General features: G+C 50.3%; 1 protein-coding gene across 3 annotated transcripts in view; it reads right to left on the bottom strand.

Annotated features, from left to right (window-relative positions):
- Positions 1-19,223, bottom strand: part of KIF1B (kinesin family member 1B) — a 152,513-nt gene that overhangs the window by 5,410 nt on the left and 127,880 nt on the right. For all 3 annotated transcript variants that reach the window (XM_040987888.1, XM_040987889.1, XM_040987890.1), the window contains 11 exons: positions 18,471-18,537; positions 17,326-17,410; positions 15,713-15,818; positions 9,569-9,683; positions 8,909-9,042; positions 8,086-8,147; positions 5,737-5,882; positions 5,392-5,631; positions 2,717-2,788; positions 1,338-1,459; positions 79-228 (listed from right to left, as the gene is read on the bottom strand). In XM_040987888.1, the coding sequence (XP_040843822.1) occupies positions 79-228; positions 1,338-1,459; positions 2,717-2,788; positions 5,392-5,631; positions 5,737-5,882; positions 8,086-8,147; positions 8,909-9,042; positions 9,569-9,683; positions 15,713-15,818; positions 17,326-17,410; positions 18,471-18,537 (1,299 nt within the window). The remainder of the gene's footprint in view (positions 1-78; positions 229-1,337; positions 1,460-2,716; positions 2,789-5,391; positions 5,632-5,736; positions 5,883-8,085; positions 8,148-8,908; positions 9,043-9,568; positions 9,684-15,712; positions 15,819-17,325; positions 17,411-18,470; positions 18,538-19,223) is intronic.

Genomic DNA, 19,223 nt, shown 5'->3' with positions numbered 1-19,223 from the left:
TATACAACATTATAAAGGACCCGGAAGCGAGTGGCTCATGTTGGTGTTGTACCTGGTACTGGTCAATGCAGTACTCACCCGGGTCTAATTTCTTCAATATCTGGAACGAGATTGAGAAATTCATGTTTTCCTGCTCGGGCCAAATAGGGCGTTTCCACCACTGGGATAATCTGAAACTGCTCAAATTCTGGGCACGGACTAGAGGCCCGCGAATTAGCTTCTGGGGTCCTTGAAGAGAGAGAGGTTTAAGGTTGGACAGAGGTCCGGGGCACGGCTGTCCCTGCAGTGGGAATATGAGGTTTCTCCCTGGGTATCAGCTGTGAGCTCGGCTGGTGAGTGCTCAGCAGAGAGGACGAGCCACCATCACCAAGTCCACGCTGAACTTCCCAGGTGTCCTGCTTCAGGAGTTACAGGGGGCGGCCGCCGCTGACCACCAAGGCTGTCTCCCTTCCTGTCTGAAGCCTCAAAAACCCAGCCATCTGAAGTATGAGCTCATCCCTGCTGGGTGTCAGCTTCCCTGGGTGTGCTCCCCAGTGGCCAGGTGGCTGTCTGGCAATCAGAGAACCCTGATGGGGTGGGCTGTTGGTGCCTAGTCCCAGGGGGCAGATGTGTTCTGCTGACTCGGCCCAGCCCTATGGACTACAACGTGAACAGCAAACTCCCACATGCAGTAAGGTATCTTAGAGAAGTGCTGCCTAGGTATGTCTGATTTTTAAAGGCCTGCTTCTTCTACCTTATTATTTCTTGAATTAGGATATATCTTACAGTCAATGGCATGTTAAATTTAGTTGGCTTTCCTTCTCAGTAGCACATGAAATAATCCCTCACATTTGCCGGCACCCTAAATTTAACACACTGGCCTGGCTGTTCCTCTGTCTGCAGCCACATTCAACTGCATCAGGGTTGGCACAGTAAGATGGACAGGTCAGTGCAACCCAGGCAGGTTCTGACAGGTGACTTGCAATGCCTGGAGCTGGGCAGGAGTCTGAGAGGGCATTGCCAAAGAGTGACCTGATGGTGCGTCAGAGAACTGAGGCCTAATTTATTATTGATTCTCACCTATATATTTTGTTGTGGCATCATTTTCTCCCAAGTCATTCCAAAACATTTTTCCCAAGATGGGGTTTCTTAGGTCTGAAAATGTGACTGCGGTGAGGAGTGGGGGCAGGGACGGGATGACAGAACGAGCCAAAAGGGATGCGGAGCAGCAGACAAGGAGCAGTGACTCATGGGGCGTCTCTCCAGCCCTGTGCCTCCAACACGTGTGTCACCCCCGGCGGGGGTGGACCCTCTCCCACCCCTTAGGCTGGCTTTCTTGGTGCAATGGGGGTACTTACTTCTGATCCAAGGAACTGCTCCTTGATTCCACCAGGGAGGGGCAGGTGGAGGAGGGCGTAAGGGTAGCGCTGCTGAAACTGGACACGGAGGCGTCCCGGCCGATCGGAGAGATGTCCGACAGCTGGAGGAACAAAGGCAACTGGTGAGACGAGGTGGGAGCACGCTGCTCTGCAGTGGTGTCCTCCCTCAGCAGTGCCTGACAGCTCACCACTCCTCCACCACACCTTCGCCACATGAAGACGCACAAGGTCTTCAGGCAAACAGGCCTCCTCACACAACGAAGAAATAAACAGAAATGAAAGATGCTTTACGGCCTGAGTGTCCCATCAGGGACCAAGACGATGAGAGGCAAAACTAGCTTGTTATACGGCCACTGCCCCACCTGCCCACTCGCACAGGCTGCCTCACCTCTCACATACATCTGAGCACCCTCCATGGGGCAGGCGTTGGCATCCTAAGAAGGCAGAGGCCCTGCCTGCTTGGAGAAGGCGGAGGACAGGCTGGTCCCCCAAGACTTCACAAGGGCTGCGCAGGAAGGCTGTGCAGGATTCGCGAGCTTCCAGCTCTTCTGTGCTTGGGATGGAAGGCCACTCCAAGGTGACAACACTGGTGCAGAAAACTCAAAGCCAGGAGGGGGCCAACCTTGAGCAGAATCTGGAAGGAGGCTGCTCCGGGGCAAGTACTGGGGCTCGGAGGGCACTCCCTGTCTGAGCTCTGGGTCAAGCCCCAGCTGCCATGCTTCCAATCGTGCTCCCTGCCAATGTGTCTTGGGAAAGCAGCCCAAGACAGCCAATGTAGTTGAGTCTGTCCACCCCCCCTGTGAGGTCAGGAAGGAGTTCCTGGTTTCTGGCTTTGGCTTATACTAGAGCAGGTAATTGTGGCCACCTGGGAGAGAACAGTGGCTGGAATCTCTCCACCACCTCTCTCCCTCTTCCTTTTAAATAAATGGATAAAAATCTTAAAGAAAAAAAATAAAAGAAGGATACTCCAGGCAAAGAAGCAGTCAGCAGACACAACCCTCAGGCAAGGACCAGCAGGATGGTCAGGCTGATCAGATGGAGCGAGCGAGACTGAAGCTCCCTGAGAGTCTATCTCACACCTTGCTGAGGGCAGCACGACCTTCTGCCCCCAAGAACCTAGGCATTCCTGGGCCCCAGCCCCCAGAACCACATGACACTGCCAAAGTAGGCGCCCCCGTCAGTCACACACATTATCTTCAGAAGTCAGCACTCCTTCTCTGAGAAACTACAGTAAATATCAGCTGTTCAAATGCAATGCAATGCCCTTCTAAAGCCACCGAAAAGCAGTATCATTTGGGAACAGAAACCTGAGCTGCTGTGGAGAGATCGAGCACCCACTCACTGTGTGAAGCGCTCACCTTGCAATCGCTGATGCTGCCGTGCACCCGGGTGAATTCTCGGTTGAAAGTGTGGGTGAGAAGCTGCAGGCACTGGAGGAGAGAGGGGAGAGCAAGTCACACGGACCATCACATGAGGCATGGGCAGAACGGCCGGAAAGGAGCAGACCCGCTCACGTGTTGAGCAGTTTGAGAGGGCACTGTCAACAGTGACTAGGATGGTGAATCCTGGAATCTAGGCCAAGTTTATTGATAATTAATTCTTACCTATATATTCTATTGTAGAATCAAACAATTCTTTTCCAAGGTAGCTTCAGAACAGTTCCCTATAGCACGTGTCTCAAGTCCAGTACATATCAAGAAAGACCACAGGGGACAGTACTGTGCAGGGAAGTAGGGGCAGGGAAGGCACCACCTGCGATGCCAACGTCTCGTGTGGGCAAACGTTTGTCTGCCTGCTTGCTCCACTTCCACTCCAGCTCCTGGAAACAGTCTGGCAAGAGCAGGAGATGGTCCAAGAGTTTGGGCCCCATCATCCGTGTGAGAGACCTGGAAGAGGCTCCTGGCTCCTGGCTTTGGTCTGGCTCAGTCCTAAGGAGTCAACCAGCAGGCGGAATGGCTGGCTCCAATTTTCTCTTTCGCTTTGACTTTTAAATAAATAAATAAATTTGTAAAATTTACAAGAAAGATAATAAAACCATATGGATATTTTGAAAAGACGTATTTGGATTTTTCTTTTTAAAGACTTATTTGTTTTACTGAAAATGTTAGAGAGAGAGAGATGCAGAGGAGAGACCTTCCTTCTGCTGGGTCCCTCTCCAGACAGACACGATGGCCAGGACTGGGCCATGCCCAGAACAGGAGCCAGGGGCTGCACACAGGCCTTGCACGTGAGTAGCACGGGCCCAGCCACTTGGGTCATCTTCCACTACTTCTCTCAGGTCTTTAGCAGGAATGTGGATCAGAAGTGCAGTCATCAAGGAACAAACCAGCATCTCTATGGAATGCCAGCAACGGAGATGTCAGCTTTGCCCACTATGCCACAATGTCAGCCCCAAGCAAAGGGATTTACAAAGCCATTCTAAAGACTACAAGAGTGAATTACTGCAAGTGTCACTGTTTAGAAATGCTAAGAATGCCAAAGTATCCCTTCTCAGACTCTTCTGTACTAGAGGCAGGGGGCCTTGTGGGAGGATGCATTTTCCCAAATAAACCGGACCATCATTCAATGAAAACAAAACAGGGAGCCAGTGGAGTAGAGCATGTGTTAAACTGCCGTTTGCGACCTCGCCATTCCCTACCACAGCATCGGTCTGAGTCTCGGCTTTCTGCTTCCACTCTCGCTCCCAGCTAATGCATTTGGGAGGCAGCAGACGAGGGCCCAAGCACCTGGGACACTTTGACCATGGGCTAGACTCTGATGCAGTTCTGGGCTCCTGGCTTCATCTGGTCCAGCCCTAACTGTTGCGGGCATTTAGGAAGTGAACCACTGGATGGAAGGTCTCTTTGTCTCTCCCTCTCTGTCACTTTTTTTTGAAGATCGGGGAGCAGGCATTGTGGTACGCAAGCTAAGCTGTCTGCGATGCTGGCATCCCATGTCGGAGCAATGGTTCAAGTCCCAGCTGTTCTGCTCCGGATCCCCTCCAGCCACGTGGGAGGCCCACACGGAGTTCAGGCTCCTGGCCTAGTCCTGGCTCTTGTTGCCATTTCAGGAATTAGCCAGCAGATGGAAAATACCTTTCTCTCACTCTCTCTTTCTGGCTTTTGAATAAATAAATCTTGAAAAGCAAATGTTGGTACAACAGTGAAGATGCCTGCACTCCACTGGGAGTGCTGGGACTCGGGTCCTTGGCTCCACTCCACAACTCCTGCTTCAGGGAGCAGCAAACAAAGGGTCCAGGACCTGGTCCCTGCACCTGTGTGGGAGACACCTGGCTTTGGTGGCCTAGCCCAGCCATTGCCATTCACCAGCTACTGGGGGTGAACCAGTAGAGGGAGTTCTCTGTTTCTGCTTTTCAAGTAAATAAAACCTAGAAAAAAACAAAACTCTTCCCGTTTTTATATTTCCTCTTTAGTCAGTTGCTACTTGACGTTCCGCCTCAAAGAGCCTGTGGCCTCCCCTTCCGATTTCACTTCCTCTTTGCTCTGTGTGGAAGCCATGACTGTCTCTCACGGGACCACTACATGGAGGGCCCCTCTCCCAGTGCATCTCTGCGCCACAAGTCTATCGTCACAGCCAGAGAAAACTTTCTCTTCAAAAGAAAAACCAAAAAAACCCAAAAAACTTCATTATTTGAAAGGCAGTTACACACACACACACAGAGGCAGGAATGGAGATATTTTCCATTCTCTGGCTCACTCTCCAAGTGGCTGCCGCTGTGAGGGCTGGGCCAGGCCGAAGCCAGGAGCCTGCAGTGCCGTCCAGGTCTTCTGCTGCTGTCCCAGACGCATCAGCAGGGAGCTGGGTAGGAAGTGGAACAGTTGGGACTCGAACTGGTGCTCATCTGGAATGCCAATATCACAGGTGGTGGCTGAACCTGCAGGGCCGTAGTCAGGCCTCTGGGTCCTACTGACTTCCATCTGCAGTACTAGCACAGGCTTAAAGCAGAGGCCCTTCGAGACAGGCACTGAGAGGGACTCATCAGAACGCTCAGCAAGCCCTGCCCCTTGGTGGGCAGTGCAGCCAGGACGCCCACCTTGGTGGCCAGCTCCTTCTCCCGATCCACCAGGCTCTCGATGTCTGCCGAGTCGTAGCCGCTGCTCTCACTGGGGGTGACGGCGCTTTCGAAGGTGGTGCTGGACATCTGCGAGGAGATGCTAGTGGAGGTGCTCAGGGTCCCGCTGCTGAGGCTGGGTGACAGCGAGTCGCTCAGGGACTTGGGCACGCTGTCCCCGAGTCTCTCCCGCAGCAACAGGAAGTGGCGCGTTTTCTCCACCTGTGAAGAGGGACACTGTCGCCTCAGTGCACACAGAGCTCACTGAGACCCCGCGGGGGCCAGCCGGGGTGGGCGCGGGGTGGAGCCCGTGCTGGCAGCCCGCACCTCGTGGAGGAGCTCCAGCTTTTCCAGCTCCCACTGGTGCTCCAGGATGAGGCTGTCCCCACGAGGCCGCCAGCCGGCCAGGTTCTCCTCGCCTCGTACGTAGGCCACCGACGTGTCCAGCACCTTCCGTCTCCTTCTCTGCATGCCTAAGAAAAGGAAAAACCTCACTTTTCTTAGAGAAGAATTCATTACTGATGTCAGATCAGAAGGAATTAGTAACTCCTACAAAACACGGCAAACTGAGTCGGTCTGGTCTCAACTGCAGGGGATTCTGTTTGTTTGTTTATTTATTTATTTATTTATTTTTAAAAATCATGCCTCTCCCCCAAACAACTCTGATTTTAAAAATTAAGTTTTAATTCATTTATACACTATGATTCCAAATACGCAAAAAGACACTCACATTAAGAAAGTGAGAAGAGATGCCCCTAGCCGGAGCTCAGAGGCAGGTAGGTGACGGACGGCTTAATCCCCATCACTCCACTAGTTTTTCTTATTTTTGCTTTTCAGATTTATTTGAAAAGCAGAGTTATAGACAGTGAGAGAGACACAGAAAGAAGGAGTAAGGGAGGGGTAGAAGGGAGGGAGAGAGAGGGAGAGAGGCAGGGAGGAACGATGGAAGAGGGTGTGGGTGGAGAGAGGAGAGAGACCTTCAGTTGGCTGGTTCATGCTGCAAATGGCTGCAATGGCTGGGTCCAAGCCAGGAGCCTGGAACACCATCAAGTCTCCCAGGCGGACGGTGGGGTATGCAAGCCCCTGGGCCATCCTCCACTGCCTTCCCATTAGCAAGCACTTCCCCCTCCACTCCCTGCATGCTAGACGATGGATCAGAGGTGGAGCAGCCAGACTTGAACCCCAGCTCACATGGGATCCCTGTGTAGCACAGTAAGGGTTAACCCACTGTACCTTAATTCTGGCCCCCTCTATTTGCTTTTTGAAATGTCATACTGGTTTTAAATGAGAAATATGAGTTTGTGCTGATTCTAAGAATTCTGAAGGGACTATGTGGACATTTATAACTAGCTGCTAATAGGACTTGGACCCAAATGCAAAGTCATTTTCATTTCTCTAACTCCCACCTGTAGCTCCATATATGTTTGCTAAAGTGACTCAAACTCACACTAATCAAATGTTATGAGAAGCCTGACTTCTGCTCCCGCTCCTGGTTCCAGACAGACGGCTGCCGAAGCCCACCGGGCTGCAGGAACTGTACAGCTCCCAGACACAGAAACGAACAAACCTGACATGCTCATGCTTTTTTGCAAGAATGCAGGCTGCCGCCAAAGTCTTTTGTTTGTTTGTTTTAAAGGCAGATTTTAGAGAGAAGGAGATACAGAGAGAAAGCTCTTCATCTGCTGGTTCACTCGCCATGTGGCTGCAAAAGGTACTCAGGTACAGGGTCCCAAGGCTTCGGGCCGTCCCCCACTGCTTTCCCAGGCCACATGCAGGGAGCTGGATGAGAAGTGGGGCTGCCGGGATTAGAACCGGCACCCATATGGTATGCTAGCACATGCAAGGCGAGGACTTTAGCCACTAGGCTATTGTGCCAGGCCCTTCCTTATGGCTTGCATAATCATTTTTTTTCTTAAACTTTTATTTATTTGAAAGAAATAGGGACCGAGAGAGGGAGAAAAGGAGAGCATTTTGCTTCTGCTGGTTTACTCCCCAAAAGATCCAGACCCATGAGGGCAGGAGCCTGGAACTCCATTCAGGTTCCCCATTGTGGGTGGAGGGGACCCAGACACTTGGGCCATTTTCTGCTGTCTTGCCAGGCACAAGGATCAGGGGTGGAGGAGTTGGGCTGACACTGGCACTTCCTTATGGGATGCCAGAGTCATTAGTTGCAGCTCACTGTGCTGTGCCCATGCTGGCCTCTTTATAACTATTTCACATATCAGAAACCAAATTACTGCAACTCTGACCCACCACCAAAAACCTCAGTTGAGGGGCCAGTGCTGTGGTGGAGTGGATTAAATCCCTGCCTACACTCACAGCACCTCAGGCCCATCACTGTCCAGGGAAAGCAGCAGCAGAGGACAGCCCAAGTGGCTGGGAGCCCTGCCGCCTACGTGGGAGACCCAGCTGGAGTTTCGGTTTTGGCCTGGCAAAGTCCTGGTCATTGTAGCCATTTTAAGGAGTGAACCAGCAGATTCAAGATTTCTTTTTGTAACTCTGCCTTTTAAATAAATAAATCTTTAATTTAAAAAAAAATCTGACTTGTAAAACACACTTAGCTCCTATGCGATTTTACACCCGTGCCTCCTCAGCTAGACGCTCTGAGACCTTATGTAATATACGCGTAACACATGCAGCGGTCACTACCCACCTTCCCGTCGCCCAAGAACTTACCTGGACTACCTGTGTCTGCTATCTTGCATAAGCTGAGTTCATAAATTCCAGTGACTCGATTGCTATTAAAAATAAAACAACCATTCAATTTCTTGTAGAACAACAGGAAAACCTCAATTCTTCCTAACTTAAAATACTGCCTCCTCTGTAGGACCTGCTTCCCACCTTAGATTTAACTGCAGACACTTATTAGTCACTATTCTGTTCCTATTCTAGACTTGACTAGATTTTATTTTTGCCTACAGTGAGCTGTTCTCATCTCAATCTTTTGGCCACTGGTGTTTCAACAGAATAAATAAACTAGAATGAGAAACTAGGAAATTTATAACACAAATACAAAAATTAAATGCACATATAAAAATTCATTTTCTTCCCATAAGACAGAAGAGATGAGAGGGAAAGTGTGACTGTAATAAAATGACAAATTCTGGGGGTTCCGAGGGAAGAGGAACCTCCTCCCTTTGTAGCATTAACAGTCCTGACACTGCGCAGCGGCGCACAGGCATTTACCATATTATTCTTAGCATATTTTGGTATATCAGAAATATGCACAATAAACCTTATACAGAGGCGATTCCTCTGGTCAACTGTTGTAAATGTAACAGTGTCACTGGAGAGAATATTCAGTCCCTCCAACTCTGTCTTGGAAGAGCTCACAGGTGATATTCCTTCATTCCCTCCTTAACTCAGCCGTACCATGCTAAATGCATTGTATCCCAGGTGAGAGTCACATGACAGTCACCAAGACGGCTCCTTGTGAACTCACTGTGGGCAGCACGCTGGGCACCTCCGAGGACAGAACATTCTGTGTGCTCAAACTTACGAGTCCGGCGACTTGGAGTAGCCACTGCCGAATAGGCTGCGCAGTGAGCGCGGTGGGGAGATCCTGGCGTCCCGGGAGTAGAAGACCATGCACACGTCCTTGGTAACGACGGCTGGCTGGATGCAGTGGTCCAGCTGCGAGCAGACGGGCAGGGATGCTGACTGTGCCATGAGCCTGCGTCCCGGGGCAGCAAGGACTCCCACAGCCACTCAGGGGACACCACGAGCAAGATTAGGCTGCATTCCTCTGAAGTGAGGAACTACTGTCATCCCTGCTTAACAAGTGAGCAAACCGAAGCATGCAGAGAGGAGCAGGCAGAGACGGGGAGCCCAGGGACCTGAACTCAGGCTGGCTGCAGGGGCTGGGCTGTTAACCCCACCAAGCTCTGTTCTTCAGAAACAAGAAGGGGTTTCTGAAAATCGTATATGCTTTCACAAATGCTGAGTAGGCTACTAATGATGAAGCCTTAGTAAAACAAACAAAAAAAGCACAGGACTTGACTAACTATAACCCAGGAACAGAACGTGACATGACCTGAACAGTAAGTGAAGTACAAGCAGATGAAGCAATGTAAGGATGTGCTGGCAGGTAAGTCAAGAAGAAGCGGGTCTGTGACTCGCCCACTGCCCAGGGCTGTGCACGGCGCCTGGCATTCCTCACCTCCAGGTAAGCTGACAGCGTCATGTAGATCTTCTCTCCGTAGGGCGTCACTCGGTTCAAGAGAAGGGAGTTATGCAGGGAGCTGTCCCACACAGCCTCAAAGCGGTAGAAGGTTCTACGGTCAGAGAGACGCGAGGAGTCACCCAAAAGTAGCTCAAGTGACTGCAGTCCAGCTGAGCCCCTCAGGGCTCCTCCAGGTCCCCACGAACGCTACTGCAGCCTCTACCAGGATCCCCACCCAGCAGGGAGCATCGCCCCTGGGGAAAACGGTGCCTCTCCATCCTCTTGCTGCTCCACATTAAAGAATATTCAGATGGATTAATTTGTTTTGGTAAATTTTTGATGAGCTTCTCTATGCCTATGAACGTAAGAATGGTAAACTCTGTCCAAGGGATTAGGATGAGAAGGACAGTGAGGTTGGACAGAAGGTATAAGAATGACCACGGCAAGTTTCCTTTCGGTCAACACTGAGAGCAGGAAGTCGGCAGGAGTCTGCACTGGAGCCTTCCTGCCGTCAGCCGCCTGGCGGCCCTCACCCAGCTCTGCTGAGCCTCAAACACCACACATGTCCATGGAGATGAATGCTGGAAACCTGGGGCAGAATTTAAGCCTAGGAGTCTTGATTTAAATACAGTGATAAGATAAACCAGGATTCTTAATTAATGTTTCAGTAAAAAAAAAAAAAAAGTGATTTTTTTAACACCAGACCCTGACAACTATCATTTGATAATTTCCAAGAAAAATTATTTGAAAACCAATCTTCTATTTAAATAACAACTAGAGGGACCAGCACAATGGCTGAACTGGTTAACCCTGTCTTTGAATGTTGGCAGCCCATATGGTTGCTGGTTCTAGTCCCAGATGCTCCACTTTCTACATGGCTGCCAGCTTGTGGCCTGGGAAAGCAGCAGAGGATGGCCCAAGTCCTTGAGACCCTGCACTCATGTGGGGGGCCTGGAAGAATATTCCTGGCTCCTGGCTTTGGATCAGCTTGGCTCTGAATGTCGCAGCCATCTGGAGTAAATGAGCGACAGAAGATCTTCCCCTCTCTGTCTCTGTAAGAACCACCTTCCCAATAAAAATAATTCAATCTTAAAAAAAAAGCATAGAATTATTTTAATAAAGTCCAACTGACTTTTCTGAACCATTATGATTAGTGTGGTTTGCTTTTGCCACTAGTAAAACACCACAGACCCTGCCATTCAACCACCCGGTGCAGCCAAGTGTCATCCGACACTAGCGAGTTAGGGAGTGGTGGCGCGATGACCCCCAGCTGCCAGCCCGTGCTTCCCTCCTCAGGGAAGGCACTTCCTTTAGCCAGCACCCCTGCTTGCTGCAGAGAGGGCTCACAAGACTGCCCGGAGCTCCTCACACAACACGTATGGCAACACCTCCGCACGGACCTTCCCACTGATGCTTTTCCTGCCTCGCCACGGCCCACAGCTGCCACATCCCCTCTCTCAACACATTCCTATGCTGCTTCTCCCAGAAGAACAACGGTCCATTTCTGAGCCGGAATGCTTCGGTCATACCTCACCTTCCAAGGGCCAGTGTACAGATCTGATCCTTTCCCTGCTGTCTTGTCCTCACAAATGGTACTTCCTTAAATGCCGCTTGCGGGCAGTGAGCATGGGCCAAGAAATTTTCCACAAAGGCATCAGAGGATACAGACTCAACCGGTGAGGCCGTCACCAAGCAACCCAAACAGCGATGGAAAGGAGGTGAGAGGAGTAAGAGGAAGCCTTTCCCTGGCTCCCTGCAGCCACAGCCCTGCTTAGGGCCAAACTTTACTGGTTGAAGACAAATGCTAATGCTGAGTGCCAGCGTGAGCTAGTATGGCAGCAGTCCCTGAGAACACGACCATTCTGAGAGCCTCCATCTTTGTCAGGAACCTGGAACGTGGCTGGCCTGTCTCACTGTAGCAGCTGGACATGGAAGTGAAGTGAGCCCTTTTTCTTCACATGGGTGGTGCTCTCCAATGTAAATCCCTCTCCCCATCCCTGTGCGCCATGAAGCTGCTCGCCCAACGTGAACACCATCATGGGCCACCACAGGCCACTGTTCGCAAACTGAGGCGGGAGCTTGGACTTGCATAGGAAACCTCTGCATATTTCTATCTTATGTTTTCATTAACTCAAAAAGTGCATGTCACAGATAGAAGCCTAGCTCACAGAAAGGAAACTCCGATTCCACTAAGACCATCCTGAAGGGGGCAGTGTTGTAGGATTGCAGGTTAAGTAGTTATGAGCCCCGGCTGCTCTAGTTCCAATCTAGCTTCCTGATAAGCACCTGGTGACCAGTGGAAGTTGGCCCAAGGTGGGCCTCTGTCACCCACCTGAGACCCTGGCGGAGTTCCAGGCTCCTGGCTCCAGGCTGGCCAAGAGCCGAATATGGTGGGCATTTGGAAAGTGAACCAGTAGATGAAAGATCTCTTTCTGCCTATCTCTCCCTCTTTCTCTCCGTGACTCTGCCTTGCAAACAAATAAAAGAAATCTAAAATAAAGTGAAATATTCCTGAATTGGAACAGCAAGCTTCCTGTCTGTCTTGCTGTGGAGCTGCTGCAGCGCTCTGCTGAGCAACTACCAGAAGCAGGGATTCTTAGTGGCAGGCGTAAGTCACACGGTGACCACACAGTGACCACACAGCGGGAAGTGCCCACTACACAAAGCTGCGTGGGGATTCAGGCCTGGCAGCGGAGCGAGCCCTCTGTGACACCTAAGCTGGCTAGAGAGAGAGGATTCCCCAGCATGAACCGAGCGGCAACTGCACCAGGGAAGCAAGAGGTCTCAGGGTGACTACTCTGAAGCAGACAGGCCCTGGGATTTGCTAACGGTGAATAATCTGAAGGACTCTGAGGTCATGCTAGCTGGACTCTGCAGTGAACCAAGTGGAGCTCGGATCAAGAAACAAAAGATGGATATGAAAATGTTAAATATGTCTTGACAATAGGATGCTGGACTTCCTACAACTGTATAATTATGTCATGATACACTTAAATAGCAGAATGACGGGCTTGCGACTGCTGCTCTTGCTACGGGAGAAAACAGTGGTGGGCGGAGGGTGGAAGGGGACACCCCTGGACCAATGGAACTGTATCATGAAACAAAAATTTTTTTAAAAAAGGCAATTGAAATAAAAAAGAATGAAATGTATTATATCAATAATATTCACCAAACACATAAATAGTCATACTTTTACTTACTGGAGTTTCTCCCTAAATCAGAGGCAGAGATGAGAAAAACTATATCTACCGCCAAAGCGGGGTTTTTTCTTTTCTACTTCAAAAGAAGAAAATCAATATAGAGGACAAACACTGACAGGACAAAGAGAAACTTAAACTATTTCTCACAGAGACTGCAACCTGAATTGGTTTTCACATCACAGGAAAAAGCAAAGAAAGTCAACGGTTATGCAAAGCTTCAGCGCGACAAGCCTTTTACACTCTTGACCAAGAGGGGGCAGACAAAGAAAAGAGAAAGCAAAGGAGAGGTTACTACCCGGGAGGCCTAGTAAGCGCGCGTGTTTCCTTCGTGGAAGGAGAGGATGATCTGGAATTGTAAGATCTCTTAAGAAGCCACATGTGAAGTCACACCCCCACGGGAACACGCCAGGGACACGGAGAAGACAGCCATCTCCCTCCAGTACAGGCTATGCTTTCTGGAAGGTGGGTACGGGCGACGGGCGCTAAGCTATCAAAGCAATGAAGACATAAAGCATTCTGATAAATTAGAATCTTTATGTGCAGAAACACACACAAAATACCTAGGAATATCCTTATCAAGAAAGAGCCTGCAAAAAACATAGAAAAGGCTTTTGTTAGTACAGTAAGAAATAAAACAGAGGGCGAGAAGGGTGAGGGAAAAGACGGGAAAAATAGATAAAAGAACAAATCTGCTAATAAGCGACACGAATTGAGACAGATAGCAGAGAGCTGCATGGGACAGTTTGCTAGAGGCGAACAACAACGTGGGCCTTTCCTCTGAGGCGTCCAGGTAAAGGAAACGCTGCCACAGAGGGCCACGTGGGTGCTCTGAGCCAAGCTGCCGCCTGTGACGCTGGATCACATGGGTGCCAGTTCAGGTCCCACTGCTCCACTTCTGATCCTGCTTCCTAGTAGACGGACCAGGAACTCAATGGGAAACAGCCCAAGCGACTGGGCTCCTGGCCCCGCAGGGAACAGCTCCTGCCTCCTGGCTTCAGCCTGGCCCAGCTCCCGCAGCTGCAGCCCTCTGGGGAGTGACTCAGACAATGCAAGATTTCTCCTTGGCTTTGTGTCTCTTTCTCTGCAATTCTGCCTTTCAAACAATAAATAAACTCTGGCTCTGCCCCATCCAGGCGTGTAGCGGATGAATCAAAGGACAGTATGATCACTCTCAAATACACTTCTTACAACATTAAATAGCTGTTAAGTTTAGGCAGACAAACATGAGAAAAAGAGGGGAATTTGGTGTAGCAGTGAAGCTGCCGTTTAAGTTTCAGTGGCTTTACACGGTAGCATCTGATGTCACAGTGCCTAGGCTTGAACCAGCTCTGCTTCTGACTGCAGCCTCCTGGTAACGTCCGTTACGGGCGGAGCAAGCAAAGGGCCACATGCTCAGGACCCTGCCACTCGTGTAAGTGCTGGATTGAGGGGGCTTCGGCATGGCTCAGCCTTGGCTATTTGCAGGCATTTGTGGAGTGAACCAGCAGATGGAAGAGCACAGCCTCTTCCTTTGTCTTTTAAATAACAATTATTTTTAAAAAGAAGAAAATGATAAAATGTTAATGATAAGTGATCAAAAGTTTATAAGATTTTTTTGACAAGCTTGTGGCTTATGGTTCACAAAACTGAAAACCAGATGGTGAATTATGGCTTAGGCTTTATAAGAAATGCAATCAGAATTCCCTACAATTACAGAAAAGGTCTTGGGTGTGTAACAAGATCTTAGGAAATGTGCACATGCTTAGTTGAAACTAAAATGAAAATGCTTAAGGTAACTATAATAATGTTTTTTTACTTCAGTCAACTTTCAGATGATTTGAATCTAACCTGTTGTTCAGCAGGAGAAGTTGCTCTGACAAAGCCAATCCATCTCTGGCAGCTCCTGGCCTGCTGCTGGGCACAGCCCAAGCCCAAGCCCCTGACCTGCAGCTGGGCATGGCCAAGCCCCTGGCCTGCTGCTGGGCATGGCCAAGCCCCTGGCCTGCTGCTGGGCATGGCCAAGCTCCTGGCTTGCTGCTGGGCATGGCCCAAGCCCCTGACCTGCTGCTGGGCATGGCCAAGCTCCTGGCCTGCTGCTGGGCACGACCCAAGCCCCTGGCCTGCTGCTGGGCGTAGTCAAAGGACATGTCACAGTCACCTGAGGCAGGCAGCCAGCAGTGTGACAAACACCAGCTTTCCCCATGTGTGATGCTAAACCACTCTAAAAGAAAATTTACGATAGATGTTTCTCATGAATTCCAGCTGAACACTGGCTTCAAATCTCTGTCAGAAGACAGCCACATGGAGTTGCTGTGGACCCTAAGAGATGGTTCCTGATGTTGCCCAGACACCCAAGTACCCCTCTTAACTCGGCCATTTACCTCCCCAGAGCGCACATCCTCTCAAACAAACAAACAAAAAAAAAGTAAATAAACAAAAAGACAAACAGAGGTTTGTTTTTCTCCTTCCTATGCAAAACTGTCATATAAGAGAAGAAATTAACCCTGGCCAGAATCAATTAAAAGTAAAAACTTAAAACAATTATTTATAGCAGCCCATCCTGGTCCCCTCAGACATAAATGGAAAGTCAGTAATCCCTGACAATGAGCCCACACTGGCAGCAGGAAGACCAAATGCCAGGGCCGCACTGGCACACTACAGGGCATGTTCCCGGGGCCCAAGGAGGTGGCCTTTCTCAGCGGCCACTGCCCAGGACAGCACTTCCTCTCAGCGACAAGCCCCCGGGTGGCATGCTGGGCTTTCTCAACACTCCACAGCAGACAGAACACTGTCTCTGCTTCTTTCCTTTCGGTTGGAGCTCAGGGCGGAGGGAAGACAGGTGGAATTCTGAGGTGAGAAGGGAGTTGCTTCCTCGGGGCACCTGGAGTCACTAACCAACAAGGAATGTGGAGTGCCCTGGCCTCCCCACTGGGGCAGACCCTGCACGCGCCTCAGAGCCCACCTGCTCGAGTTGTGGGAGGACTTCAGGTACTTGGCAGAGATGATGTTTAGGGAGAGGATGGCGTCCACGGCGGCCTCGTCCACCTCAGGCTTATTCCTAATCCGGCCTGCAGGAACAGATCAAGAACCAGGTATGAGCATTCTGTCTACAGATGCACAAACCCATGTGGCCCACGGTCCAATCTACAGGATCTCCATAAAGGTTTAAACTGAACAATACATATACCACTTATGACAATTATGCATTGCAGCATGGACTGCCAGCAGCACGGTGCCGCTCCTGAGGGTCGTGCTCCCCTCTGCTCTGCAGCCTGCAGCAGCCAGGCATGTGACGGGCTTCCCTGCTGTGCTGCCAGCTGACCCTCACTCACCTAACAGACAGTTCCAAAGCCACTGGCTCTAGCTCATCGTGCAGCTGCTTTCAGACCGAGCCTAGGGAGACGGCACTGTGCAAGGGGACACGGGACTATTTTGCCACCTGGCACAGGGGCCCAATCCCCCGGGTCTGTTTCCTCACCTGTGATGTGAGGACTAAACCTCCCAGAGCATTCAGAAAAGCCTCTGGTGCAGAGCAAACACTGTCTGACAGTATGTAAGTAAAGTAACAGCCAGATCTCGGAGGGTTCTGCAGAGAAGCCCAGGCCACACTGCCTCTGCATCCCCCAAGCTTCTCTTCAGCTTTGTAGATTAGTGCCCCCTATAAAACGAAACTTGGAAACAGCCTGAAAACCACCCAGGCAGGAGTGGTCTCCTTGCTGGGGTCAGTTGTCCACTGAGCCACAAGAAATCTGTGCACAGTACTCCAGGGCCCCCGAGCTGATGGGGAGAATGACGTCTTTATTTTCACAAACCTTAACTGAAAGCTGGCATTTCCTTTCTCATTAAGGAAAGCAGTAAACCACAGGCAAGAGCAGGAACCCACGCCTCCACATCGGGCAGAAACCACAGAGGTTTACCCGTCACAAGAAGGTAAAGTCTATTTATCACCACTTTGAAGTAATGGCAACTGGACCTACTGTTGGGGCTTGCTACTTATTGCACCAATGCAGGAGAGCTTACATTGCAAATCTGATATTTTGACAACTGTTCTTCAATATTGCTAGCTTCTTTTATTGTCTCACTTGATTTTCTATATCTTAGAACATATTCTGAGGTCTCCCCACCCCCAGGGGTGTCGAAGAAACAAGGGGCTCTGATCCTGCCCCCCGTTTTAAGGCTCACACAACTTAGCTAGTAGGCTGGCCAGAGACTTGTACACACAAAGTTGGGTAAGATCAAAGCCTACTCATTTCTCTCAAACCTATGCAGACTCTTTCCCCAAAAGTTAACCCAGTGTTCACGGATCACTCTTGTTACCTTGAGCCTTTTCGCCTGATCTTTTGGCGTAATTCCTCAAATTACTTTGCACACAAATGCCATCTTCGTCTCTGCCACTGAACAGCAAGCTCCTAAAGGCCCCTCAGCCTCGGGCACAGACCTCCACAGGAATGAAGCTAGAGACCATGCAGCTTCCAACTCCAGGCCTCCACCTTCATGCTCTTTACTCCCAGCCCTGGCTGTCCTCCCACAGGGACTCAGCCTCTCAGGGGGGCTCCTCCGCAGGGACGGACTCACCCACCACCAGCTCCCGGACATCCTTCCAGTGCAGCTCACTCCCCTTCTCGTGGATGATGGTCACGGTGATCCTCCGCTGGATACCCTAGAGGACGGGGCAGGACTGCAAGTCAGCACTAACCAGCTATCATTTCCCTTTGCTGGTTGCTTTCTGGATTGTACAGTGTGGGGGTGGGAGGCAGCACTGTGGCACAACAGGTAAAGCTTCTCCCTGCAATGCTGGCATCCCATATGGGTGCTTGTTCCAGTTCTGTCCACTCCATTGTTGAACCAGTTTCCTATTACATACCTGGGGAAGCAGCAGAGGATGGCCCAACTCCTTGGGTCCCTGCACCAACATGGGAGACCCAGAAGATTCTGCTCCAGGGAGGTTCCTAACTTTAGACCCTCCCAGCTCTGGTGTTTGGTCATTTGAGGAGTAAGCTAACAGATAAAAGAATTCTCCACCTCTCTCTCACTAATATTTCAAATAAATAAATATTTTTCAAGGGGGGGAAAGAAGTCATGATCTGAGGAAGAATTGAAGTCTGACACAGGTTCAGGTTACACACCAAGACTGAATACCCCGAAGGGTGGGAACCTGAGCGCCACCTCTGCCTGGGGCAGGATCCCTTCCGAGCATTGACAGACTGAACTCGGATTTCCCACCCTGGGACCTACATCTCAAACCAGAGCTCAGGACACCGGAAGCATTATCTTTTACCCCCAACTAATAAGAGCTTCCGACTGAAAGCAAAGAGCTTCCAGAAAATCAGGAAAAATATAATAAAAAAATGATATAGAGCTGTACACATGGTAGTAATTAAGTGAAACAAACTATTTTTCAAAAGTTATTCCTAAACATATTTAAACACAGAAGCAAGGTAGGTCTGAACCATGGTCTAGGGGGAAACCAATAACACACATATAGCAGCAGCTGCTGTGGCACAGTGGGCTAAACTACTGCTAGGGACACCCACATCCCATATCAGAGTGCCTAACTGGAGTCCGAAGGATGCCATGCCTCCGATCTAGGTTTGCTAATGGACTGGGAAGGCAGCAGCTGACAGCCTAGCATACTGGGGAGACAGTGGATGACAACCTAGCCTATTCTATACTCTTTTTGGTACTCCCTCCTATGTGCTAGTTTGTCCCCATCTTAGTACCTGGTGAAGCAAAAACGTTCCTTGGCAGGGCAAGCCGGCTGTGTGGTCAACCACAGCTGGGAGGTACCTACATAAACAGAGATGCAAAAAGACAGCAGTGAGCGACTTCACCCGCCACGCCCTGCAGCCCTGGGCTCTGTGCTTCTCCACACTCTGAGCACAGGCCTTCCTCTGGTAGCCTGGCCCTTCTCAGCACGTCCGCGCCTCATCATCCTCACCTGACTCACGTGCTCAGGCCCGAGACCCTGATTTGCAATTCCACTCCAGCTCCTAACAGAGCAACTACTCAATAAACAGTGTGTAACTGCAGTGGCAATTGGCAGGAGAGAAGAAACAGAGACAATTTCAGAGTCCAGACAGTTTTGTGGTTTATTTTTTTAGGATTCAGACAATTAATTCAGTGGAAGCCACTGCTGTAATTACTGCGTCATCATAATGCAAGTTATCTAATTAGTTATCCTATTACAGACAGCTACACACAGGATGTGTGTGTCACGCCGTGCCGGGCAGCCCCTGGCGATGACACTAGCAGGGGCTCTGGGGCTGCACACACTTACCTGCCGCCCCTCACACCACTGAGACTATTGAGCTGCTTGCTCAGGAGCGGCTCCTTTTTCTCTGTGTTTCTCCAAAAGCATGGCAGAGACGGTGATAGCGATACGCACATGAAGCACGCGCAGTAACACCACAGCTCACAGGGAGAAGTGAGCTGCTGTCGACCACTGGGATCTACAACTCCAAGAGAACATCTGG

This window comes from Ochotona curzoniae, unplaced genomic scaffold, assembly GCF_017591425.1.
Source record: "Ochotona curzoniae isolate NIBS_2020 unplaced genomic scaffold, NIBS_Ocur_1.0 contig_4792, whole genome shotgun sequence".
Taxonomy (NCBI): Eukaryota; Metazoa; Chordata; class Mammalia; order Lagomorpha; family Ochotonidae; genus Ochotona; species Ochotona curzoniae.
The sequence above is the reverse complement of the archived record's forward strand: the minus strand, read 5'-3'. Positions and strand labels throughout refer to the sequence as shown.